This window comes from Mustela putorius, unplaced genomic scaffold (genome assembly GCF_011764305.1).
Source record: "Mustela putorius furo isolate JIRA1106 unplaced genomic scaffold, ASM1176430v1.1 tig00003962_pilon_pilon_pilon, whole genome shotgun sequence".
Classification (NCBI taxonomy): Eukaryota; Metazoa; Chordata; class Mammalia; order Carnivora; family Mustelidae; genus Mustela; species Mustela putorius.
The window spans coordinates 13,514,738-13,541,820 of NW_025422106.1; the positions used below are offsets into that span (position 1 = coordinate 13,514,738).

General features: G+C 54.9%; 1 protein-coding gene across 10 annotated transcripts in view; it reads right to left on the reverse strand.

The window, feature by feature from the left end:
• Nucleotides 1–5,043: 5,043 nt before the first annotated feature.
• Nucleotides 5,044–27,083, reverse strand: part of BCAS3 (BCAS3 microtubule associated cell migration factor) — a 584,626-nt gene continuing 562,586 nt past the window's right edge. For 3 of the 10 annotated variants that reach the window (XM_004747243.2, XM_045070196.1, XM_004747240.2), the window contains 2 exons: nucleotides 18,004–18,069; nucleotides 5,044–5,850 (listed from right to left, as the gene is read on the reverse strand). In XM_004747243.2, the coding sequence (XP_004747300.1) occupies nucleotides 5,702–5,850; nucleotides 18,004–18,069 (215 nt within the window). In that variant the 3' untranslated portion in view covers nucleotides 5,044–5,701. Of the gene's footprint in view, nucleotides 5,851–9,243; nucleotides 9,335–15,703; nucleotides 15,798–18,003; nucleotides 18,070–27,083 lie in introns of all 10 variants that reach the window. The other 7 variants (XM_045070195.1, XM_004747244.3, XM_013053630.1 and 4 more) reach the window with 5 other exon arrangements.

Here is a 27,083-nt window from a genome sequence, read left to right on the forward strand (position 1 = left end):
AGAGTTCGAAACGGGCGGACCTGGGTTGTTTGCCGAAGAACCCTGGAGACAGTGCATGCATGGCTGCATTGGAGAACCACTATCCCACCTGGCCACAGCCACTGGGTCACCATCTTGCCCTCCCGCGGCCACAGGCTGTTTCCGGTCAGGCCCCTGTCGTCTGTCCTGCCTTTCTACCCCACAGCCAACCCGAAGTCCTGCTATAGGCACTCTCAAGATTCTGAATCTACACCCTCCCCGCCCCCCAGCCAAACTCTCTAACGAGAAATATTCTTGGCTCCTCGGAAACCCACGTAGGGGAGGCCCAGGAGGCCTCGGAGCGGCGCCTTGAGGCTCCCAAGCTCCAGCTCGGCCCCTCCCCCACCTGGGTCTACCCCACGTCCCCTTCCCGGGAACAGGCGCCTTTGGGGGGGGGGGGTCCCCGGGGCTGAGAGTTCGTGTCTCTTTAAGAGGCCCTGGGGGGCGCCTCACAAGCCGCCCGGGGCTGGAGGGGGAGGGTACGGGCGGGGGCGGCTGGCGCCAGGCGGCCGAGGCTCCACAACAAAGCTCCGGCCCCTGTCACTTCGCATCGGCCGGGCCCCGCAGACGGGCGGGGGACGCGCGCTCAGCCGCCCCTCCCTCTCCCAGGCAGTCCTGGGCCCGGGCGTCGGGCGGGCGCGGACCTCCCGGCCTCCCGCGGGTGGTTGCGCGCTCTCAGTACGCTCCGCGCTTCCCACAACTAGGAAATCAGGAGGGGGGCGGCCTCGGCCGGATGGTGCCTTGGTCCCGAGCCATGTTGGGCCGCCCGTCTGTCCTTGGCCCCGTAACATTTCGCGGCGTCAGGGGCCACTATTGGGACCTTCCCCGGGTTGGGCCTCTCGGGTGTCTTTGCTCTGTGTGACTGGATGTGGATCTGCGTGCGCCCGCGTGCATGGCTTAGGGGGTATATGGTTGGGTGGCGCAGGCGACGAGCGTCGGGTAACGGGGCCCTGTCCTGAGAGGAGAACTAAAGATATGATTGTGCCGGGCTAAGCTCAGGTGACGTGTGTGGCCTATCCGTGTAACCAGCAGCGGAGGTGCCACTGGACATCTGTCCCCAACTTGGCGCGGCGTGCGTGCGTGTGTGTGTACGCGTGTGTGTGGTGGGGCGGGGGTAGACACGGAGTTGCTTCCCATCCCCGCTTCCCGGCCGGACCCGCGCCTCCCGGAGTCTTGGCGCCAGCCAGCCCCGTTTAGCGGCCGGGCCCGGCTCCCCCGCGGTCCCGGGTCTGGCTGGGGTGGGGGCCGCGGCCTCGATGACCCCGGCCCACAGCGGCCCGGCCTGTCCCGTCCACTTAGACAAATTGCGGCTGACAGGCGCGCAGTCTCTCTGGAGTCGCCGCCCGCCCGACGCCTCCCTCCCGACCCAATTACCCCGCGCAGGGTCGGGCCAAGTGGCTGGGAAGGGGTGGGGGGGCGTGGGGAGAGCAGGAGGCCCGACCTGTTCTCGGCCCGCGCGGTGGCCCCCGCCTTGCTCCAGGAAAGGCAGCGGGGCCACTTTTTTCCGGTTAGGTCCCGGGAAGTGCCTGGGCAGGCTGCCTGTGTGGCCCAGTCCCCAGTCTTACAGGCGAACGCGAAGACGAGGCCCCTCCTGGCCGCTCAGGTTCCGGACTTACCCGGCCTTTGAAGGGGGTCGCTTTACACCCGAGGGCGAAGTGCGCCAGCCCGCAACCGAGGGTGCGTCCCCTCCGGCCTTTGGACGACGTCCCCCGGAGTTTTGGGGACCCTATAACGCTGGGAGCTCCAGACTATTAGTGGCTCTGGGGTCTTAGTCCGCTGGTGGCCGCGGTCCGCTTGGGAGCAGGGATGGGCCAAAGTGAGGTGCACGTCTGTGAAACTGCGAGTGCGTGGACGCGCACTTGTGAAATGGTGGGTGCGGGTACTTGGGATTACGGCGGCGCGAGCGGGCCATGCTGCCGCGGGGCTTGAGGGGGCAAATCGCTTAAAGGACCCCTAAGACCAGCCCACCTGCGAGAGAGGGGCGGGGCTGGCCTGCGCGCGCTCGCCAGGATCGGGATTCACTTTCTCAAACGCTTTTGCAGGGAGCCGCCCGGGATTTCCTGGCGCAGCGTCGTGGGGGACAGCGCCCCACAATCAGGGTTCCAGCTGGGTCGTACGCGCCCTCCTTTTCCCGAGGTAGAGCTACTTGGCTGTCCCGTCAGCCTCCGGGCCTCCAACCAAACTTTTGCCTTTTTAACCGATAACTTCCTCTTTGCTTGATTCAGCCTGGTTGCTCTTCTTGGCAGGACACGCACCTCTCCCCCTATTTTACAGATGACGACCCTGAAGCCCAGAGGGCAGTAATTTACCCAAGGTCACGCAGCTACCAGTGGCCGAGCTGGGATGTGACCTTGGGACCTTAGAAGAGAGTCAGGGCGCATCCAGTCCTTAGAAGCTGGTGCTGTCACTGCTGTCCTGAGAGCTTCCCCCACTTACACAGCAAGGCAACACTGAGACTTCAGCCCCACTTTCAGGCTGAGCTCTTGTTTTAACTATAGGACAGAGGAGAGGCTCTCTCCCTTTGCCCCTAGACTTTCTGGCTCTAGGTGTGCAGGAGGAGGCTGCATTTCCAAGTTACTCAGCGACAGGGAGTAGCTTCAAAAGCCAGGGTCTGGAAGCTCTTAGGGGTAGGGGATAGAGATGAGTGGGATCAGAGTCTTGGATTGTGTGGGGGCGCAGGACAGGGAGGTCAGCACAGAACAGAATCCAGCCCTCTTAAGAGCACAGGAGGCAGCAGGGAGCAGACAGAGGTCAGATCAGCTGTGTGACTTTGCAACTCTGTGGAAGGCCCGAACCTTCTCTGGGGCTCTGGCTTCTCATCGACAAAATCAGGACTGAGCAGTACTCCTTCAAGTACCTTCTAGTTTAGAAAGTCTCTGGTCTGTGCAAATCAGAAAAATCAGCCCTTGAGAAACTCTTTCCAACCCCAAAGTGGCAGCTGCCTGCTCTGGCCTCTGCTTGCTTCCCGAGCTGATGCTGCTGTTTGATGGAGTACTTGCGCTCCTGGATTTGCCTTGGGACCACTGGGCCTTTTCTCAGATCAATCCCAGACAGTGCCCTCCCTCTTTGAGCTGCCACCCCAGCTCCCATCAGCCTCCTCACACCATGAAGGTATTTTTTCCTCCATCAGACTGAGAGAAAGTCCACGGTAATTTGCCCTTGGAGCAGGTAGCACTGTGAGAATCAGGGAGGTCACATAGCTCCCTCAAGGTCACTCGGTCAGGCCACAATTAGATGCATGTTCTGATGGCCTCCTAGGTGATGGCATCATGGAGGTCTGCTGGGCTGCTGGGGAGGGTGAGGTGAAGATTGCCCTTGGTGTTATCTCTAGAGGATAGGAGGCTGGCTGCTTGGGGGCCAGTGGGCAGTACAGTCCCCCACCTAGGGGCCCAGATCTCACTTCCAGCTGATTACAGGCTGTGGCCGGGTCCATAACCTCCCCAATTAGCCAGGGGCCAGGCCCAAGGCCTCTCTGATAACCCGAGTTCTGTGGCAGCCGCCATGGGGCCAGCTTATCTGGCCTTTCTTATCCTCCCCCTTCCCCCACATATTCAAAGACTTGCCCTGGCTGTGAGCAGATGAATAACCAGATTGTCCTGCAAGCTCAGCCGGCAAGTCCAGCCCTACACCCACAACTTTCCCTGACTGGAGGAGGCCACAGATGTTTTGCACCCCCCCTGGAGGGAAAGGGCTGAGCCAGGGAGGACTCCTGACTCTAAGCTGCCCGCCAGTTCCCCGCATGGTTGGAGAGAGCTGCCCGCTCTCTGTCTTTGCCCCACCCATGAACCCACGTGGATTCAGAGGATCTCCCCTTTCCTAGAGTTTGGGACCCATCACCAGGGAGCCAGGCCATGGGCAGGATGCACAGGAAGCCCGGTTGCAGCCCTGTCCCTGCCTCTTTGGGACTGAAACCCTGCTCTTATGGGGGGTTGGGGCTGTGCCAGCCACATCAAGGTCTCGGCTTCAGCTGAAATGGGGGGAAAGCTGCTGCAGTCTGGCAGCCCCCACTGGCCGTGGCCAGACTTCCTTATGGCCCCAACATGCCTCTCCCAGCACGGCCTGTGATTCCTTCCGCAACTGCCAGCCCCAGACAGGAGGGACTGGCTTCCGGCACCCTAGCTCCAGAAGACCATCTACCCAGCCTGCAGAGCCCACGGAGATTCAGGTCCAGCTTCTCCCAATAGGCCCAACTGACCAGGTGGAGGGAACTGAGGATGAAATCTCTTCTCAGATGTCATGGGGTGCACGTGAAGGGGCAGAGGCCTCTGGAGCTACGGCGGCTCCAGCTGGGCGGTCGCACAGGAGCCCCGGCTTGTGAACGCAACTCTTCCAAGGCTGTTACATTAAACTTTACCCCAAACCACACCTGGCTCAGTGGGTTTCCTTCAATCCTCCCAGGCCTCGCCGGCTTCTCAGGGAAGAGGGGGAACTGGGGCTGGCATTAGTCTCCTTTCTGCTCAACACCCCTTTTTGCTCCTCCTGGTCTGGTCTCCTTCCTGCCTTTCACTTCAGGTCCAGAATTGGGAAGGGGTGAGAATCAGGAACCTGTCATCCAAGGTTCCAGTCAGGATTCATGAGACCTGCCTATACCTGACCACCCTTCCACCTTCTGAGTTTGAAAAAAGAAGCAATTACAAGGTGCCTGCCCCAACGAGAAGGCTAGCATCTTCAGGCTTTCTGTCCCCCAGCAGCACCACCCCTGCCCCCAGCCCAGCACATGTCAGGGACACCTTACTGGCCCTGACTGCCATAGCCGGGGGGGCAGGGGGCTCCTGGCCTGTGTGGTGCCTCCAGAACTCACTGGCTCTGGTAACCAGCAAGAAGTTTGGAGAATGAACTTCAATCCGGCCCTACACAACTTGCACAGCAAACATTCTCCTTCTCCTTCCTACCCCCTCACTGACCCTCCAATCAGTCGCTCATGTTGAGGCAGGGGGTGCTGGTAGCGGGGACACATGGTCAGATCCACAGGACTCTGCTCAGGGCTTGGAGAGGACCCTGACCCCAGCGACGCAGGGACGGACACCAACTGTAGCGTGATTTATTGGACAAGACGTGCACTTTTTGACAGGGCCTTATTAACCACGGTTTCCTTCACTGGACAGCACAGGACCAGGGTAAGAGGGCTTACAGACAAGAACGACAAATCCTTCCCATGAGCCAAAGAGGAAAGAAAAGAGGAAGGGGGAGGCTTCTCCTTCCTTCCTCCTTCCCTAATACTCTGGGCCTCAGTTTACCTCACGCCAGAGGGAGGTTGGCCAAGGGAAACTGGGCAGTGCATCTTGTAGCCAGGAGTGGGCTGGGGCTGTCCACTCAGGGTCAAAATGCCCAGCCGGGCCATCCACTCTTTCTCCCCTTCCCCGCACCCCGTGGGTATGGTTAGAAGATACAAAAGCGGATCCAGTACAGGACATCATGTGCAAACGGAGGAGGGGACAGAACTTTCGCAGAGTCTCCTTCAGCCACAGCCCCACTGGTGGGGGGCAGAGGTCAGAGTGCGCCAAGGTGTTTGGGAGAAGGGGCTCTTCTCCATCCGGGGAGGGTGGGTGGCTGTTGTCACTAAGCTTGGGGAAGGTGGTTAGTGGAAGAGGAGCAGAGACTGAAGGGCAGGACCAAGAGGGGGGCTTCTCCCCCTCCCTCCAGCAGGTGAGTGGGCCGGCCAGTCAGAAGCAGGTTGCTGGTACTACGGGAAGCTGGTGGGGAAGAGGCTGAGGGGCTGACTCTCATTGGTGGGCAGTGGAGATCGGTAGCCATCGAAGTTTCGTGGGATGCTGCCGCTGGTGGAGCCTGAGCTGTTACTCAGTGTCTCGATGCTTCCCTCTCGCTGTAGTTCTGCAAGACAGAGGAGAGGACCAGGCCTGGTCAGAATGGAGTCTGAGGGGCTGGGGCACACCCTGGGCCGCGCTGTCTGCCTGGAGGCACCTTCCACAGGGGGGGGGTCCCCACCTGCTCCCCAGATGGGCCAGGCAGCAGCTCCGGTCACAGGGAGTTCACAGCCAAAGGAGGGGGAAACTCCCTTGGCTGGCAGAGTCCAGTCTTAGGCCACAGTCTGTCCCTCGGTGTGGGAACCCCTTTACAGAAGTCTGGCCACCCTGCTGATTTGTCTGGACCACACTGCCATACACGGGACATGTGCCCACACCTGCACACACACTCATGCTCAGCCAGCATGCTCCCTGGTTCCAGAAGTGGCTCCGGGCCTGGATCTACAGGTCAGGCAGGCAGGAGAAAAGCCAGAACGTGGCAAGGACCGCAGCCTCCCTGCCTGATCTGCCCCTCCCTCTCCTCCCTGGCCCTGCCTGCTCCCTGGAGCTTCCGCCCTGGCTTAGCAACTCACTTGCTCACTCATTCTGAGCTATACAGTCTGCCTGCTGGCCAGGCCGCCGCTCATCTTTGGCACCTCCTGGCAAGTGTCCAGTTTCCCTGCAGGAGGGAATGCCTGGTTGGAGAGGGGCCTATTTCAATGGAGAGAAGGTCCCTGCTTGCTTGCAGTGCCTCCTTTCTCCCTTTCTCTTAGCCCCCCAGTGTCCAGGAGGCCCCTCAGAATGCAGAGCTGCCCTGGGAAGCAGGCGGGGAGGCTCCCACCCCATCTACTGCCCCTTCCCTGGCCCTCCCACAGCTGAGCTGCCATCTTGGATACAGCAACTAGCCCTATCTCATTCAGCTGTGGGCACCTTACTGCCTCCCACCCCCAATCCCCAGTCTCTTGACCTAAGATAGGTTTTGGGTCAGGTGGTTTGGGAACAGACTTCCCTGCATGTAGAATACAAGGAAGAAAGAATTATTCTTGGCTTTTTGCAATTGGCTAGTTCCTATCCCCTTTCAGTCCCTCAGAGTGGGCTCTGAGACCTGGGCACACACATCCCTGGGAAGACTCTGGGAGCCTTCCCCAAGCCAAGATGTGGTGATCTGCAATTTCTTCTCCTGCAAGGTACGCCTGCCTGCCTGGGACTAAGGGGGTCTTGCTTGTCCCCCTCAGGAGCTCAGGACCTCAAAGCAAACTTGAAGCAGCCAAGTGTACTTGAATGTTATACTTGTCGGGTCTGGCTTGAGACCTGCATCTACAGCCTGCACCCACTCCCAGGCCCCCTGCCACCACACACATGCAACAAAGCTAGCTTGGATTAGGGTAACAGTCATGGCCTTCGCTCTTGGTCTGGCCATCGGCAGCCAGCCAGGAACTAACCACCGACTCCCACTCCCTACAGGCCTCCCCCAAAGCACAGAAGCCACCCAACTGTAGCAGCCACAGAATGAGGTGGGAAAGTCTGTGCTGCCCTCCTTCAGAGCAGGCATGACCCCTCAGGCTGCACTGGCCATGGCTGGAACCTTGACACTGGAACCTCTCAGCAGATAGGGGGTAGTGGAAGCGGGGGGCTGTGGACACAGGCTGTGGGCCTGAGGATGGTCCCAGTCTCCAAGAGGCACTAGCTTCCCTGTTGGGTCAGAGACCCTGGGATACATCAAGTTATCTAGATATGGACTGAAAACAAGACAGGTGGCTACCACATGAGCTCTGTCTCCCCTGCTTGTTCTCTGGTCTCACCCTAATTTGGGAGTACAGACTGTGTGCTAACAGAGGGAGAAGATGGAAAAGCAAAGAAGAGACCCTGGGATTTCTACATGGAAGTGTCAGATTCCAAGAAAACGTCCTTTGTTCCTTTCTTTGCCCACAGGCAAGCCAAGGAGTGTGTGGGGGATTCCCGAGGCCCGCTGGATTTCCAAGACCCTTGCCCTCATGCACAGCCATCCTGGCACTAGGGGGCGCTGACAGCAGGGCCAGAAGGGCAGAAGAGCAGAGCATTGGCAGGAGCAAGGAAAGCAGGGGCTTCCTCAGGATCTGGACACCATGCCCAAGCAAGAAAGCCCCAGATGAAGGAGCAGGAAAGGCTACTAGAATGGGGAAGGCTGGCCCCTTTCCAGAGCTGGGGGATAGGCCCAGATTTCTTGATGCAAAGGGCTGACACATCCACGCTGCCAAGGAAGTGGAGGACACTGCAGCCCAGGACCAAGCACAGCAGCCCCGCTGCCCCTTGGCAGAGGCCCAGGCAACACCCTCAGCAGCCTAATGGGCTCCACTCTGTGAGTCTGAGTGGATGCCCTCATCCCATCATGTGACAGCGCAGGGACATTTGCCAAAAGAACTTAGGAGTTTGCTGCTCTTGGGGGCCAGGTATGTCCTGACCGGCCTGGCTATTTTCTTTTCACCAATCAGGCCTGGGATTAGACAGGAGTGGGCAGGCTTCTCCCTTGCCCACCAGCCCCCCAGAACCCAGGTGGCTACACAATGCAGACTTGACATCCCTCAGTTTCCTCTCTCTCATCCCCCTCCTCTCCACTACCACTGCCTGCATGGGACTGCACTTCCCATCTAGATGATTTCAAGAACTCCCTCCCTGTCTCCCCATTTCCGGCAACCCCCTCTTCAACCCACCATACCAGAGTGGCTCGTCTCTGGCACAAACCTCATCTTGCTTTTCCTCTGCTTCAAAACCTTCATCGTTCCTTGAGTCCTCAGCATCAGGTCTAAAATCAGCCCTCCAAAATGGCCTTTCATGACTTGCCCCCGAGACCCCACCCACTGATGGCACCTGTTATCGGATCTGAAGAACCAAAGTAATGCACTTGTGCAGTTCTGGGATCTCTCCAGGCTGCCTCAGGCCCCTGGGCCTGTGTTTATGCCATTCCCTTTGACTGAAAAGCCCTTCCCAGGCTCCTGTGGCCCCCAGAACCCCTACTCATCTTTCAAAGATGAGCACAGGTATCCACGCCCCACAGATGAGCCTGTCCTGCAGGCCTGGTAGCCGGCCGGGCTCCATCCTTATTCCTGCCCCAGGTCTGTTCACGTCTGTGTCCCCACCCAGGTGCAGAGCCCCTTGGGGACTGCTTCTGGGCCTTAGCTCTGTATCCCTTGTGCCAATCACAGGGCTTAGAAAATAGCTGGTGCTCAAAAAACGTTTCCTGACTGAATGGTGTGGTGAGGAGAGGCGGGGAGCTTCTCTTCAGCATGTGGTCTATTAGTAAGAGAACTAGGGGCCTGGCTGGGACCCGGGCACTTTTCTACATGCCTTCTGTCAACCCCCTTCTCTCTTCTCCCTGAGACAGAACAATGAGTGTGTGCAGAAGAGGAAGTGGAGGAGGGGTGCACACAGGTCCCCCCCCTTCGGAGTCACCCCGGCCGCCCAGCCCTAGGAGCAAGCGGCAAATGGAAATGTGTGGCCTTACCTTCCTCCATCCCGAACACCTGCTTTGTTACTGTTGGGTTGCTCACGGACGCTGGGCTGTTGGCATTGTTTTTTTTTTCCTTTTTTTTTCCCTTTTGAAAAGAAAAGCATTGAGGAATCTTTTTGGAAAAGATATGGACAACGATTGAGAAGTACACTGATCCCTGCAAGCAGGTGGAGAGGTCGTAAGGAGGTGTGGGGTGTCACGCTGGGAGGAGGGCAGGCTGGCGGCACAATTCCGCAGTCAAGGACAGTGACATGCATGTGTAGGGGGTGGGGGCCAACCCATCCGGAGGGCCCCAGAGATGGAACTGTCGTGATGGAGCTGAGAGCCCCTCCGGCATGGGGGCTGGGAGAGAGGAGGAGCCACACACGGAGCAGGAGGCAGCGGGGGCAGGGGGAGAGAAGGGTGCTGGCAGGCACCCCATGCGGGCAGGTTGCTAGGAGAGGGAGAGGAGGCAGGCTGCAGAGTTTTGGGGGGACATCTCCAGACCTTTGGACTCAGGGGCCCAGCTTCTGGGCTGCTGCCCTCCTCCCCCATGCCCAAGCCCCCAGATCTGGGCAGCTCTTCTAGGGCCGAGGTGGGCTTATGGAGAGAGTCCAGCAGCTACCTGCTAGGGTCTCAGGAGAAAGCTGGGGGCCCTATGCCGGGGTGGCTGGGAAAGCATACCCCGTAGCCTCCCTACTTGGAAGAATGCAAATTCTGCTCAGTCGGAAAAAGCCAGCTCTTAAAGAGGTTGCTCCCCAGGCCTCAAAGCATGATAGGGGATGAGGACTAGTTCCCCGCCAAGGGGCAGGGCTCAGACAGAAGATAACTTATGGTGCCCTCACCTCCTGCATGACTCTGCACCTGCGAGCTGGGTGCTCATCTCCCCCTCTTGCGGACAGCAAAACCCAGGGAGAGTAGGAAGCCATGGGCTTTGGGTATGCAGTCCCCTGAGAAGGAACTGGGGTGGGTGCAGGCCCCGGGATGGAGATGTGGGCAACCCCAGACATCAACTGACTGGCTCCCAGTGCTCCCTGCTGGCTGTGTCCACCCATTCCCGACTGCTTCTCACTGGGAAAGGAACCTGCTAGCCACAGACACCCCTCCATGCCATGGCCAGGGTGGGCAAGCCACGGGGGGTAGCGGGACAATGGAAGGAACAGCAACTACGAGGGAGGCGCCAGGCTCTCACAAGTGAAAGAAAGAGAATGCACTCCACATGGAGTCTGGCAAAGTTCAGAGGGGACAGGGAGGTGGCTGCCCTTGTTAGGGAAAAGCAGCTCTGGCTACCTGGGCACATATGCAAAGGGAGAAGTCATGGTTATGTCTCTGTGAGGAGGCGGGAGCACGGCTGGCTGCAAATGTGGCCCCACTGGGGCTGGGCCATGCGGAATGAGGGGGTCTCTCTGAGATAGTTCACTCCCTCATTCCACAGCTGGATACCGCAGCCCCTCTGCAAAGGTGGGAGCAGTGGAGACTGGCTCCTGGGAGCCGTGGGTGGGTGCTGTTGAGCTGGGCAAGGGTGCACCAAGAGGAGAGGCAGAGGTTGGAGGCAGACGGGACTCTCACAGGGAGCCAGAGATGGCCTCTGGGGGCTGGCTGCCAGGACACCCCTTCTGTGGCCTTTCCCACAGGCTGGTCCCAAGGCTGCCTCACGCTTGAGATGTTCCCTGGGGCCATCCTCTCCTCTGGATACAGACCCTTCTCTCCCTTGAGGCTGTCCCATACTGGCAAGTCAGAGACTTCCAGGGACAGACTGGATGGAAGCCTCTTCTCACTCATGAGTCACTTCACTAAGTGCCATGGTCTTGGTTCCCCCGTTCCCTAGGAAACGCTGGGGACACAGGAACTAAGTGAGCCCTGGAGAGAGTGGGGAAGCCCAAGTGGGCAGGGGACCCCAATGAGAGGTCAGAGTGAGGTCCTACTTTGGGCTTGACCGTCTCCAGGCCTCTTCTGGGCAGATGGCAGCAGGGGCAGCTGGCCAATCAGAGACCCTGAGGGATGCCCCACTGGCTTCTGGTGGTGGCGGGGGGACACTGTGGAGAGCCCAAGGCTCAGGACTCAGAGAGAGGCCTGTTTCTGGGCTCCAGCAGAGTCCATGAAGGCAGTGCTGTGGCTGTGTTTGGGAGGAGGGTGCCTGGGCCCTGTCGTTCAGCCTCCGGGCAGCCCTGGCACTTCCTCCATCACCAAAGCAGCACCATCTACGGGTTGCCCCTCCGGCGTGCCCGGCACTCAGCCGTGTTCCACACACTCAGAGCCTCACAGTGCTGCTCATTAAAGGGATTAGCAGAGCACTTTTATTGGGCTCTGGCTGCAGCCACACAGCCCAGCCCTAAATGAGCCACCCAAGCGGCTGGGGTGGGGGCGGTAGGGCTAGAGCTCAGGACAGTCTCAGCCCGCACCCACAGCACGCTTCTGGCAGTGGGAAGGGAGAACGCCCCCCCGCCCCCAACCCCACCTCCTATCCCAAGCTCTCAAGGGCCTGAGGAGAGGGGAGGGGCAGTGTCTGTCCAGAGTGGGGAGGCAGTTTAGGGAAGAGGTCGAGAGCACAGGCTCCAGCCTGCGGCCACTTGGGAGACTTTGGACAGGTTACTCAACATCTCCTGTGCCACAGTTTCCTATGCATGAGGATAACAATGCTTCCTAGTGTGGCTGTGGCATTAAATTAAATAACACAATGCACGTAGAGTATGTCACAAAGCTTAAAGCTTCCAGCAGGCAAATGTTGAGTTACTACTATTGTTGCAGTTGTATTAGTGATGGTGATTATCCACAGGGTCCTCTGGGTCCCTCTCCGTCTTCCCTCTCCAGGAGGTGCCTCTGCCAAACAGGCCCCTTTCGGCTCACCTGCCACGAGGGCTTGGGAAGGATTCTTTCTTTTTAATCAAGAAATGGCCCGCTGAGGAAGATGGCAGATACGTGTTTACAGCTTTTCATTTCCCTCCTTGCCTCTTTGTAAATACCCTTTTTCAAGCTGGAAAAATAAATTTCCAACCCTGTTGACATGCATTGATTTTTCCCTCCTGCATCTACCTTCCCCGTCAGCAGGGCCTTTGGTTAAGCCCCTTGCCTGGGTTGGGCTCAGCGGTACCCCGGGGAGTGGGTGGCCCCAGAACACAGAAGAGCCAGCCAAACTGCCCCATCCTGCCCACTGCCTGGCTCAGAGGAGGTCTGCAAATAGAAATAGTTCTGGTTCCCTTCTTGGCTGGGGAGGGAGGTTGGGATTGGCGGGGGGTATGGGTGGGCTCTGGCTAGGGGGTTAGAGATTTTCACAACTTCTTTGGATGGGATATATGGAGAGAAGACCAGGGATCACGGGACTGCTGCCAAGTTCAGCAGATGCTTCCAAATGGGGTCTGTCCCAAGCAACCCACTTGGTCAGCCGAGAGCCTGCTGGGACCTGCTGGCTGGGACCAACCAAGCACACTGGGACTTGGAGAGAAAGCGGTGAAGCAGGAAGGGGGGCTGAATGCTTCCTGTGGGGCTGAGCAGGACTGGCGACCCCCCGATGCAGGGATCCAGAGAGACAGCCTAGATGCCGATCAGGAGACTGCCTGCCTTATACCAGTCCCGGGCTGGGAAACTCCTGCTCACTCCTCTAGAGTGAGGCAGAGACAGAAATGGAGTTGGCTAAAAATGTTTCCAGAAACCCCAACAGCTCTGTCAGAGACCACACTCTGGGCCAGAGCCAGTCTCAGCACTGGCAATTTTTAGGAGGATGCGAGGACAGCAGGTAAAGGAGGCCTATGGGGACGTCTCGCTTTTCCTCACACTCAGAAATGCCCAGTTTGGAGGGTGCCTTCCTCCCAGACACCTCTCCCCTTCCCGCCCCGTTCCAACCCCACCAGTTGGGCTCTCTCGCACGCAGGCAACCCCACAGGCCGCGGAGCTGGCACAGATGCCAACAGACAGACCTAGAGGTCTTGGGAGAGAACAGGACCAGGGCAGACAGAAGGGCTGTCCTCCCCTTCCAGCAGGGCTTTTGCTCCCTTCCCAGGCATGCTTGTGGAGGGAAAGAGGGCAGCTTCTTGAAGCTGAGGGCCAAGGATGAAATGGCTCCTCCACATCCAGATAATAGGGATCCCAGTTTGGGCTGCTGGAATCTGGGCATAGAGGAGAAACGGTGCTAATTCTGGCCGGCGTACCTCCAGACCTCGCACCCATGTCTGAAGGCAGAGGCTTGCCCACTGTTGTCATATAGCTCTGGTGACCTGACTGCACTCAGCCTGTGGGTAGGCCGGCACCTTCCCTCCTGCCCGGGGTCCCTTTCCACCCACAGGATTCCCACAACTGTGCTTTCTCTCCCCTTTGCCCAGCTCTCGTTCCTGACTCCTGCAGCTACTGAGGTCTAGAATGTCACAGAATGAGGCCAAGGCCACATGGTCTGCCCGGACCCCAACCCTCGGCTCTGAACAATGAAGGGAAATATCCAGTGCTCTTGGCTCAGGAGACCAGGAACGGCTTCCCTTGGCCACTGGGGTCATACACACGCCTAATAACCTTAGGGCATAGGGGGAGACCTGAGGTCTAGAGAGTCCTCGGGTCCTCCAGGCATCCACTGGCTCCTGGAAGATGAAAGCTGTGGCCAGTTGTGGGGAGTTGTAGAAAGGATGATGGTTGAAGAGACTAGGCAAGCAGACAGCCTCCACCCAGGAAAACTGGGGAACAGACACATCACCTCTCTTCTCCATCGCTCCTTCCCTCCTCCGTCCACTAGCTAAAGAGAAACCTTATTCATGACAGCAGGCCAGTGTGGCATTAATATCCTGAGGGAGAGGCATGGAGGTAGCTAGATCCCCAAACTCCTTGTGGGGACAGGGGTGTGGCAGATGCTGGAATGTTGGGGAAGGGAGAATGAGGGCAGAAAGAGAGGGAGGGGGAGGCCTAATGAATGAGGAGGACTCCGGAGGCCTCTGTTCAAAAGAACGGATTCTCACCACATCCTGCACCCCCTCTCCTTTGGAGCTGGCTGGGGGTGTGTGTGTGTTGGGGGAGTGGGGAGCACAGAGTCTGAGTCCCAACAGAGCAAGTAGCTCGTGGCTTAGCCAGATTCCTTCGCGGCCTTTGAACAACTGATGAGCAATGGTGGTAGGTGGGGTATCAGCTGGACGTTGTGCTGGCCCAGGTTCCCCATATAACAGCCATAATAAGGTAGGGAGAGACAGAAATGCTGCCACACTCCACTCCCAGGAAATCCATGTTACCCTAAGCCAAGTGTTGGCTTCAAAGCAGGAGAGAGCAGGATCCCCTACCCGGACCACCTCGACCAGTACCCCGTGTGCAGTGACCTGCTCGGTACCACTGTATTACTCTAACTTCACATCCTAACCTGTCACAACCTATTGGACATGGGGACAGCAAAGGCTGAGAGGAATGGTCTCCTGCTTCCCTGGTTTTGAGGTATTTGACAAATCTGGCTGAAGCCACGCCTCGGGAACAGCCCTGCACTGACACCACCGTGGATGGCAGGAAGGAAGAGTCCTGGGGTAGGAGGCTGAGAGTTCTGCCACAGGCAGATGTGCTGAATGACCTGTGCGAGTCACTTCACTTCTCCTCCACCTCAGCATCTGTCAGGCGGGAGGGGAGGAGCGTCTTTGGCAACCTCACTGGGTGTGTGAGGCTCTGAAGAGAAAAGGATGGGACTTTCAGAAGCAAAACACGCATCAAACACGCAGAGTGTCCTGGTTAGGGGATCAGTGCAGCCGCCTCTGGTGTTCCAGCAGGCGGAGGCCCCCAGAGGCGGGCTCCTCAGGCAGGAGGGCCTGAAAGGGCCTTTTTAGCTCCAGGTCACGGCACGACATTGGGGGTTGAGTCTTGGCAGACGCCATCTGAAGTGGACACGGGGCCGGGCGATTCGGAGATGTGCCTTTGACAGAGAATGTTCAGCCAGGTGCTGTGGCATGAGCTCTTTGTGTGTGTCTGTGTGTGGAGAGGATGTGGGTGCCAGTGAAGGCCCCATAAACATGCCCACTCAGCATGGCCACGAGGAGGACATGGCACTTGGAAAGTCTCCTGTGGAAATGGTGCTTGACAGCTAGCCTGGACCCACCTCTCTCCTCCAGTCCAGCCCTGAGGCTCGGGAGACCCCACCGAGCTCACAGGCCGGGTCTTCCCGAGCTGCCCTCCAGGGCGGAGAGGCAGCACAGGGGTCCACAGGAGGGATGCAGCTCCTTGAACTTTGCTGGCCTGACGGGCCAGAGCCACATCTGGTTCTCATTCAAATGTCCAAACATAATTAAATTCTCTATGATGCAGCGGAAGAGTTTGGTAAGATGTGGCTTTCCCCCCTTTCCATCAAGGTTAAGAAATCAGTCTCTCATTCCACTGGCCGGCCGACTCCTTCTCCTCCCTGACACTGGTCTGTCCCATTCTAGAAAGCAGAGGCCTGTGTTCTGATCTGATTTCTCGAGCTGACTGGGCTGGGGCCAGTGTGGGCTACACGGAGCCCTTCTCCCCCACTGTCCCACTTACCCACCTGAGAAGATTAACAGCTGAGGCCAAAGCAGCAGGCTGTTGACTGAGCAAGTCAGTACCCTGTGAGCTGGGCGGGGGTGGGGGAGGTGAGCCACCTGGAAGAGGCAGAGGCAGCTGTCAGCTGTCCTACCCAGGCTGCGCCAGACATACCAGTGTCTTCTCACTGACTAGATACAAGGATCCCCTCTCTCTAGGTCCTCACAACGGGAAGCCCTTGAGAGTCTTCAGTCTCCAGCCTGGCCCTTGAGTCCCTCTGTGGAAAATGGAGCTTCCCACAGTCATGGAGGGGCGAGGCAGTCCCCCCACCCCCAACCCATGCACCTCCCACCTCTCACCTTGCAGCCTGGGGACTGCTGCAAGGCCGCACAGAGCCCTGGCCCTCCTCCACATATAAAGGAGGGAGGCAGGGGGAGTGCTGGAGGCATGAAGAAGGCTGGGAGCTCCCTGCCTCACAGAATTGCTGGTTGTTTCTGGCCTGTCAAGGCTCTGAACAGGCTAAAGGGTAGCAGGGTCCAAGGTGCAGTCCTCGGAGATGGCGGGCAGCCTCCTCAACAGAAAGGAGGCCCACTAACCAGAGGCTTCACTGCCTCTCCTCAGTGGCCAGTCCAGGACTGCCCCAAATTCTAGCAGAATATCCTCTAGATGGGCTAGCGTACCTTCCCAACTGAGTAGCTTCTGTTTGGGGCTTTTTTTTTTTAACTTAGGGATTTATGACTTTCATGGTTATGGGTTCCATTCTACTTCTTGTGCCTATTCTAATCTTTGTGGTACACGCTTTATAAGAGTTTCTTAATAAGTCAGGATATTTTTCCTTTTGAAACAAGCTGTCCTGCAAGTTAATGACTTACAGTGGGTGTGGATGCTACCCAGAGACAAGCAGGGACTGGGAAGAGGATAACCGGGGTGCAGTAGAGAAGAATCTTCTAGATAAACAGAGCTATGTGGACCAACTCCTGTGCTAGCACCCTCCTGAAGTTCGCCAATGTCCCTATCAGAGAACTAGGACCACTTTCAGGTGCACATGGTTTTTCCATGCTAGAGAATGCTCAACGCTCACCCTGGGGACAGGTGCACACATACACGTACACGCATGCACATGCAAACACACACACACATTCACAAGCTGGTGTGAACCAAACAATTCCAACATTGCTGACCTGACTCTGAATTGGAATAATTCTGTTTATCTTTTTGAAATGGTAAACTTCTGTTTAGTAATTAATTTAATTAACTTCTTGGTGGCATCAGTGCCAAGGCCATGTGTCTGGTGCCTTCACATCCATGAAGAAGGCTTTAAGGAAACTTAAGCCAGTCTTTAGCACAGATGCCTGTGGCCAAGACTAGCAAAGAGAACAGAGGTGGGGCCGAGGTCCACGTTGTCCCTGCCAGGGTCGCAGCCTGTGTTCTGGAACCCATTCCCCCCCCGCCCCCAACTGCTGGGAGAAGAGCACAGGTCTCAATTAGCTGCTGTGGAGCCGCCTGTCCAGGGGAAAAAGCTGAGCAGGATGCCGCCTCTGCTTTGTGCTCTGTTCACAGACTGGCTGCTGGAGCCGGGGCTCTATTCATTATTCAATTCAGCTAGCTCAGATGAGTCTTTCCATTTGCTCCTCCAGGAGGAATAACAAATCTAGAAATGCAATTCCACTTTGGTGTATTAAGATATTGATTTGCCCAGCGAGGGGAAGTGCATTTGTTCTGTCAGCCCTCCCATGGGCAGGAAGGGGTTAACCAAATGTTTATCACAAGGCTGGCTTCAGAGTTGAAAGTAATGTGATCAGTAATGAATTTTGTGTTACATTAGGTTGTATAAATGGACAGACAAGCGCAGACAACAAGTGGCCAGGAGTCGGGGCTAATCTAATGATGTAAAAATAGAGACAGCACCAATTATACTAGGGGCCAGCTCCAGGCTCCTGCAGGGACTGCAAATGAATAGGTACAAATCAAATTACTCACTAATAGACGCACTACAAGAGGGGCAGTCAATGGTAAGTGCATTAGAGCCCAGTGACCTCTCTGCTCTGCACAGCAGAATCCGAAAATTTGACTTCCATCTTAAAAGTGGGGGGCAGGGAACGAGGGTCTCAAAGAAACTCTTGTTGGGTGAAGAACAACAACTACGGCCCATCCCAAACCAGTCCGCTGCCAGGAGGTACCTCCTGTCTGTGCTGACCTCTTGCCCTCATTTCAAGGCTCCTGAGAGCCTGAGCACCCGCGGGGGGTAAGGGAGCAACTTCTTGAGGGACGAACAGAGCAGCGGGACGAAGCCTTGCACGTAGGCAAAGACAGGAGGTTACATACCAACATACTTCACAGCCACGTGTCTCTCAGGGGTGGTGTTTTTTACGGCTACGTCAAGGGCTGTGTCTGTATTGAAAATAGAATATTTCTTTAAAGAGGATCACAACATGGACCTTTAAGAGAGCAGCAAGTGCTCAAAACAAAGCAAGTAGATATCAAAATCCAGTTGGGCCACGGAGAGCTCTGCAGGGGGCTTGTTCGTGGTCTGTTCCACGGTGCAGCACATCCGGGCTCTGCCCTAATGCTTGTCAGTCTCGACCGCCGAAATCCTTCCCTCCCTTCCTCCTGCCCCGTGCTGCCTACTGAGTGCCTGTATCCATGGATCATGGAGACGTGCTCAGAGGCAGGAACCCGATGCTCATTCTCAGCTCTCCGTGGCGTGAGGGGAAACCCAGTGTGAAGCCAAAGCATCTCCAAGCCTTCCGAGGACCCAGCCAGGCCCAGATGGACACGGGACCCTGCTGGGCTTCTCCCTCCACCCCCTCTAAGGCCAGCACTATCACACCCTCCAAGTCGAGATGGCATGCTGGTCCTGGCCGACTGGGGCCCAGAGATTATGGAAACATGCTGGCAGAACGAGCACAGGGAGGACACAGAGTGAAAAAAGGAACCGACACAAATGTAGCAACTGGATGTTGATCTTCCCCAAACTTAATTAAGCACATAGAGCGGTGGAATAGGAAGCTCTCAGGCTTCACTGAATAACATGTGGGGGGAGTTGGGGGCGGTCTGTGAAGCCTGGTGCTGGGGGATTCTGCCAGCAAATTAAAAAATTTATGCTTGTGCAGTGGGCCTGAAGGTGCCTGGGGGCAGGGGTGGGGTTCAAAGAGAAGTGGGCAGGAAGAAATCACCAAACGTCAGTGGTCAGGTGGCTGATTCTGACAGAGGTACTTGGAAATGCTTTCTTCTGCTATGTTCAGTCACACTGACATGGCTTGGCCTTCTTGGTATAGTGAGGCTCTGGATTCCTGAAGGGTCAGAGGGTCATTTCCAACTTTCATTTCCTGTGTGTCATGTGTCTCTCCTCTATTACCAGCCATCAAACCTAGGGGCCAGTCCATACACCACAGGCCATCTTCGGAGGACGCGAGGCAGGCTCAGAGGGAAAGATGGGTATTTAACCATCCATGACTGTGTTCAACTTTGTTCAGATCTCACACCTCACAGAAAGGTCAATGGTTAAAGGTGAGTTCTTTGGCAGAGGAGGAGAACAGAGAGAAATACTCCCTCTTGTTAACCATTTACCTATGTTAATGTCTCCAGAGGAGGGCCCTCGTCTGGGGGTCCATCTGCCCTTCCCCACCCTCTTGTCCAAGCCTGTTCAATTTTCCACAGGAACTCCTGCCTCCATGTTGGGGCAACACCCGGAAAGGGGATTCTGAAGGTTCACCAATGAAGTCACACTGGCACTTCCTCCTTGTTGACAGGAATCAGGGTGCTTTGGTTACAGAATTCAGAGCAGACTGGGCAACTGAAAAGTGCACAGAGGAGCTTCTCAGTCCTAAGCTCCCATTATAGCTCTGCCCTGTGGCCTGGGACTTCTAGCAGCCTTGGGAGACAGAGAGGGAGAGGGAGAGAGAGGGGAGAGGGAGGGGTAAACAGGAAGAGAGACGGGAGAGGGCAAAGGGGAAGAGTGGGGACTACGAGAGAGACAGAGATGGAGAGAGAGGGAGATGGGGGTAGGAAAGGGAGAGGGAGGGAAAAGAGAGAGAGAGAGAGAAATGGTCTATCTAGAATCAGATTTGACAATGGGCCAGAAACTAACAAGTGTGTCCTAAACATGGTCATTTTCCCCATTGCTCTGGCTGGCTTTCATTTACTTCTCAGGAGCCACAAAAACCCATGCAGTCATTCAACAAACATTACTGGGGCTCAGCTTGGCTCTCATCCCAGTGTTGCATGGTGGGCAATGAGAAGGCTGGTGGTTAGAGGTAACAAAGAGGAATAATGAGACTCTGTCCAACGCACCAGAATCAGGGTAAGACATGCAGTATGGGCAGTGTGGCTGAGGGAGGGGCTCAAGGGACCACCCCGCTGTGGCATGTAGAAGGGAATCAGACACGGCTAGGTAAAGGACAAGGCAACAGACACTACTTATCTGGGGCCAAGTGTCCAGGGAGCTGGCAGTTCAGAAGCTCAGAGGAGAAAGGGCATTTGGCGGCAAGGTCAGGGAGGGTTTCACAGAGGGGATGTGATTGGAACTTGGTCTACAGAAATGCGACATTGTACCGGGCAGAGAGGGAGGGCAGAGGGGACTCTAACATAGAGCCAGGTGAGCAGGGCTCGTGCTGCGGACGACGGGATGGTTCTGATGGGAGCATGTTTGCATGAAGGTGGTGGTGAGGATGAATACCAATAAGGGGTTACTGGGGACAAGTGAGTGAGAGAGCAGGTTGCCAAGGAGGGTGAGGGGGGCCTGGAAGAGCCCTGAAATCTCATGGCAGCAGCCGAGGTGGAAACATGGGGGCCCTGGGCATGTTGTGAGTAGGGAAATAGGAACAGGCTCTGAACGTGAGAGCCCCATTCCTCTTCTGGGGATCCCTTCTCATTCTGAATAGCGGGTGGGAGTCACTGAACCACCCTCTGACCGGTGAGACTGACCGGATCTTGAGAAACTCCTAGCTCTCTCTCTCTCTCTCTCTCATCCTGCTGTCAGCATTCCTGGGCTGTGTGAGCAGAGTGGCTTTATTTAAAGCTCCCGGGCCTCATTTCACTTCTTGTGAGGTTACAGCTCAGGCTTCTTAACCTCAGCGCCCACTCTTTGGATGACGTGACTAGATGGTATACAGTGTAAACTTCTTTAGAGATACTGTATCTCTTTGACCTGTTTTCTCTGCATTTCCTGAGTCAAGTTTATTAAAAAAATTACTTTCCTTCTGTTTTGTGTGGATCCCAATTTCACAAATCTTTCTCACGAACCAATTTTTATCATTTATATACACACATACAAGCTTATTTTCATTTTTCAAACAATGACAAAAACAACTAGTAGTGCAGGCCCTTGTACAATGTCGCTTACCCATGGAGAATATAAGCTTTGTGAGCACTCAGTTGGCTGATGGGTCACAAAAGGGCCCCCATTATCTTGACCTGGGGGAGAAATAAACATCTGCAGCTGGGGGCAGGGTTGGTTGGGAACCACTAGGTGTGAATTAAGTCCCAGATGAAGGGTCACAGATAGGACCCACACGTGTGGGAGATCCAACCCAAGAAGCCTGAAGACCTAAAGGCATGGGTGTGGGCACACCTGGCCAGGATTGGAAACCACCACCTGGGTTCAGTGCGCCTGTCCCTTCACCCCTCTGTCCAGTAAGCACCTGCACAGAGGTTTGGTCTGAATACCAAAGTAGGATTGTACCTGAAGATGCTTTTGCTATTGTCCATGGGACAGACCCTTAAAGAAAACACTATTCTGATACCAGAGCAATGAAAACTCATCTAATCCCACTGTTTTACAGAGCCTGGGTTCCAGTACCTCCTCAATATGTCATTTTGATCCTGTGTTTTTTGTTATGATCTGACTTCAAATCTTTCCTCTTTGCTCCATTGTGAGTCAGAGAGGGGAACATCTCCCTGGCACTGTTGTGATGATGAAAGGACATTTCTGTTACTAGCCTAGAGGCTGAAATATAGAAGCCACTTGGCAGGGATGGCCATTATCATTGAGAGGAGCCAATGAGAAGACAGATAATGGAGCGTCCTGTCCAGCAGCACAGTGCCCGGCACCTAACACACACGGGGAGCAGACGATTCCATGTTGCCTGGTTTCTCTTGCCCATGGTACTGGAGAAGAAACTGAACCCAGAATGGGAAAGGAACCTGTCCAAGGTCACAAAGAGTTCCCCCATTCCTTCATGAGGACTTCCAAATGCCACTGAGAAGAAAAAAACCAACATTCTTCCCAGCATCGGTAGCTGGGTACTAGGAATGGAAAGGGCTGTCAGATTCAACCTTTCCCACCAGTGGAAACTAGCGAGGAACAGGCCATCTGACACCAAACTGGGACACAGATGGCAATGGCAACAAGGCCGCGCCCCAGTTCACAGGCAGCAGCTGCCTCCCCGCCACCCTCAGCAGCAGTGCCGTGGCCGCCGTGGCACTGGGCTCTGTGTCTGGAGGCTCCTATGTCTCTGGGGACTTACTCTTCTCTCCCCACCCTCAGCAACCATGGCAGCTGTGACTGCGAACTGGGCAACTGGCAGTTTTGTCTTCATACCCTAAAAAGACCCATCCAGACTCCTGGTCCAGCCCTGCTAGGCAGGCCCCTGTGGACAGCCCGAGAAAGGAGCCAGAGAGGAAAACACACCACTCAGCACTGCTGCCTCCTCTGGAGCTTTCATCTCTGTGAGGGTAACAACCACGCCTACTTCCCCACAGTGCCCAGCCCAGCGGGGAGAAACCAGCAGGTGTCTACAGTGAGCCTGCCCGCCCACTGCGAACATGGAAGAAGGTGCAGGCCCATTGACGAGGTCGTTGAGAAAAGACATGAAAAGCATTTTGCAGACATACTGTAGAAGGAGCAAAATTCTAGGGCCCAATTCGGTAACGCAAACGGAAGGACCTAAGTGATAGGCTAAATTGCTAGGATGAAAGCGCTTGCCAGAAAGTAGAGGTGTTTAAGGAATAAGAGAATTAATTCACTACCACGATTGTCACCTGAGCATGTGGCAACTTGAGATGGGACAGGGCCAGTATGGCCTCTACAGAAATGCAGCCTCAGCCTGATAATGACCACAGCCCTCAGCAGTGGGCTGAGTGAGAGTTCCAAGGCCCATTGGAAGAGCTAATCCTGGAGGGAGGCTAGAGGGACCAACACACTGGGTTACTTGCCTTGGGGAACACATCTGGTCAACTCCAATAAGAATAGCTGACATTTATTACTAACATCGATTTCTGCAGTCCTGAAATGGAAGACAGTATTGGCACAAGGCCACGCACACACAAGTGCACATACATGTGTGTGCACGCACACACACACACACACACACGCAGTGCTCTTCGTTCTTCTTCTGCAGATTATCAGGTATTTGTTAATTTACTAAAAACTTCCTATGACCATTTAAAAATGGTGCATGTTGTTCAAAATGTGCTTTTTGTGTTAAAAAGGAAAAAAGACAGCCTTTCAAGAAGGAAAAGTTTTCTGACAAATTCTTGGAAGAGATTTCATTGAAAATAATCCTAATAATTAATATACATACATGAAAACTGAGGGGATTTGGGCAAATAAATTAGAGCATTGGTTTAAACTATAGGCTGAAATTCACTGATGTATTGTGAGATAAATTTAGTGAGTCATGACCACATTCTTTTAAAAATGTAAGAAAATAGAAAGTACTAGAATGCACTGCTTATAACACTGTTTTGTGAAAGTTTTGTATGGTTGGTTGGGTAAGGAAGTAAGTGTATGTCTGACAGAAGGCAAGAGGCAAAGATTGAGCCTGTAGGGTGATCCCCTAAAGTAAATGTTTCTGGACTAGAATAGTCCACTTGAAGAGATGGCAGACAGAAAAAGATGAAGCCTCTTTTCTCCCTTTAGTGCCATGATTATAAATGAGAAACGGTGTTCCTGGGATTGCAGGAAGTCACAGTCAGGGGGAAGAGACAGTTCCTCTTGACCTTGAGAGCTGACTTAGTGAGCTCTTAAGAGTCAACAGCAGCAAAAGGAGGCTGCCTGCAACAGAGACATGTCAAGCTTATCAGGGCTTGGGAATGAGTCCTGGGACTTTTGCCATTGGACATGGGAGAGAGCAAAGAAGAAAGAACAAGGTTTAGCTGAAGACGGAAAGAGTTAAAGTCTAAAGAGAAAACACACTTAATATGTATCCAGGTGTTTATGAAGATTTGTTGGTATTAGGTTCTATCTATCTAGACACAAAACAACTGGAGTAAGTACATGTTTTGCTTATTTAAAAAATTCTATTTTTTCTAGAAAAGGCAATATTGAAAGGAATGTCTGCTAAGCAGGAATTAGTCAGGTTGTTTTGAGGGGGGTGAGAGAGAGAGGAGGGGCTGTGGGAGACAGCATTCCGGGCAGGAGAAATATGTGTGGGGGGCCTGGCGGGCAGAGAGAGCACGTGGGCTCAGGGACCCTCCGGGGAGTTCAGCTTGGCTGGAGCTGGCAACAGCAGTGGGAGAGGAGTCTGGAGACAGGGCAGCAGCTGGTCATGAAGGGCTTTGTACACAGTGAGATGGGGTGGACCCGGACAAGGCCAGGGTTGGGGGAGAGGAAGTATCAGCAGGTGCCCGGGTGAGTGGTTCTGGAGTTCTGGAGAGAGCCATCTTGGAGATTATTTGGAATTAGTCAGTTTAGAGGAGGTAAGGGAGGCCCCAGAAGCAGAGGAGATTGCTCTGTACTGACTGGGGGTGAGGGAAGAAGGCCAAGGCGGGGCTTTGAGAAATATACCTCAGGCCGAAAGGGAAGGAAAACCCAGAAAAGCAAGGGAAGAAAAGGAGCCAGATGCAGAAGGAAAACCAGGAGAGCGAGGCAGAACAGGAGCCACAGGAGAGCACCTTGAGATCATGGGGCATGGCTCATGGTGCCAAAGCCAAGGGTCTGGTGGTGACTTTGGGGAAATAGCTGTTGTGGTTGGGCAGGCTACGGAGGCCGGGACTGTGCCTCCTCTGTGTCAAGAGCGGATGGGAGGCTGTTGTGAGCACGGCTAGGATCTGGGTGCGTGGAGTCAAGAGATCTCTTGAATAATGACCACCATTTTCTCTCTGAGAGTGAGAGACAAGATGGTGGGGTAAGAGACCTGAGAATGGGGAAGTCTGAAATACTAGCCATGCAGAAGGAAAAAGAGATTTCAAAATGATGGACTGAGCACATGCACCATATTAAAAAAAAAAAAAATGAAGGGAAAATATTTAAAAAGGAAACATAAACTCCTACCGGACTAGAGATCTGCGGAATCTTAAGAGAAGGAAATCAGACCAGAAACGACAGCAGGAGACAGGGACTGTGGCAGAACTGCTCACTTCTAGACTGGATGCAGAATTCATTCACTCAGCAAACAGTGACCACAGGCCTACTATGCACCAGACACTGTTCTAGGTGCCGGTTGCTGGATTCTGTGGGAAATAATGAGCACAAACTGAGAACAGGAGGAGGGGCTACTAGCACAATAGAGAAGGCCTCCCCTGGCTCACTGGAGAGTCAATGCCAGAAATCTGTAGAGGTGCCAAACTGAGCCGCTTGGGATTCTCCTTCAGCAACCCAAGTGTCAGAGCAGAACTGGACTGACCTTGATTTGGAGTTTTGCTGAACGGGGACAATGAAAGGCTGACGGGGCAAGGGGTGTGTTAATACTCCAAGACAGCGACTCAGCCAGTTATTTTAGAGCAGATTTGCAAATCACACATGTGATCTAGTTAGAATACCTGGTCAGCAGCCCCCATGGAGGACAGAACTAACACCTGCCTCCTAGATGAACTGTGTTTAAAGACAGACCTTGTCACATGTACATAGAGACCTTAGTAGGATGCTTGCGTTGACTCAGTGGGGCTGGGTGGGGCCCGAGACTGCATTTCTAACCCACTCCCAGGGACAGAGGGTACTGCGGATTCCCAAACCACTCCTGGAATAGCAAGGCTTAAAGAGAGAAAGAAAAAAAAAAGGTTTTGCTTTACTTTGGGGGCACAGCTAAATTGCCTATGGTATAGCTTACTGGTGAGGTGCTGAAGCTGGCTGACAGCGACATTTTCAGGAATTCAGCAAGCCAAACGACACCATGTTGATGGCCTGACATTGGCCGTAACTTGAGTTTTTACACTACAGAAATGTCCAAATGCTACCCAGCAGGGCCTACCCGCTTCCCTCTGGAAAGCCGGTTGGTAAACAATTCCCAGCATGTCACTAGCGTAGCCTGTTATCACCGTGACGAATGCTCTAAAATGGGCTTCAGTGTTGGGGGGTCACAAGCGCATGCTCTGTTCACACCTTGTTAAAGAGGCCATTGGTCGTGATTGAGAGACTACACAAGGTCCCTGCTGGAAGGTACTGAGGATTGATCATCTCGGTGCCTTGGAGTACCTGACACCAGCAAACACTTATTGTCACCTTATGTGTAGGTCCTGTGAGCCACGGACAGGAGGACAGTGGTGGGAAGGCAGAGATGGACAGGCTGCTTTGGCAAAGAGAGGCTTGATGACATTCGCATCCAAGGCGCACCGCCTGTCCCAGGCCATTCCTGGGTGCGCAGGGCTGCCCCTCTGAGGCCCTTGGCTGCACCACTAAGCCCGGCACTTCAACTGGAGTTGCACGACGGGACAACTGATTCTCCGCAATGGCAGACGGAAACGAGTTAATTTCCATAATACCTGCTTTACTGACTGACCCTTCAAATGGAGGCAGATTTTAAAAAACTGATACATTTAATATGGTCAAAAAACCCCAAATGAATCCCTTTTGGTGACAGTTTGGGGAGGAAAATGAAATTCCTCTGCTCAAGAAGGGCATCTCTTATTTTCTGACCTGTGGGTCATGCAGTTTTAATTTCCTCTCTCATCTCTTCTTCTTCTTTTTTAATTTCACAAACCTGCTTAAGGCCACAAAGACACTCCTGAATCCCTCAGCTGTCTGGCAGATGAACTGCTGCCAGGTTTGTTCAGGTTACTGTTTGTGCCAGGGTGAAGTTCTCCAGCTCCGGACCCGGCACCCCTTTAAATCTGCTTGCTGGCAGAGGGGCTCCAAGTACTGTCTGAGGAGAGCAGCCCATGAGCCGTGTGAGCCCCGGCAAGGGTGGCTCCTGGGGAGTGAATCTGGTGACACCAGGCCCTGGTGGATGTAGCAGGGGCTGGCAGGGAACCGAGGGGTGCAGGGGAAAGGCGGTGCTAGAGGGAACTTTTGGAATGAGAAAAGCTTCCCCCCTTCTTTGAACTTCCAAGGAAAACAGGGTCAGAGCGTCTGTAAATGGCAGAGCCCGCCTCATCTGCAGATGCAGGGAAAAGAACAGGGGCACGGTGGGCTACCATCCATGGTTGGGAGGGCTGGATGATGGGAGAATGAAGGTGTGCACATGTCTGTGCATGTGTGTGGCTGGCTGCTGCTTCCAAGGTCTGCATCTCCTCTCTCTCCAGGGAAG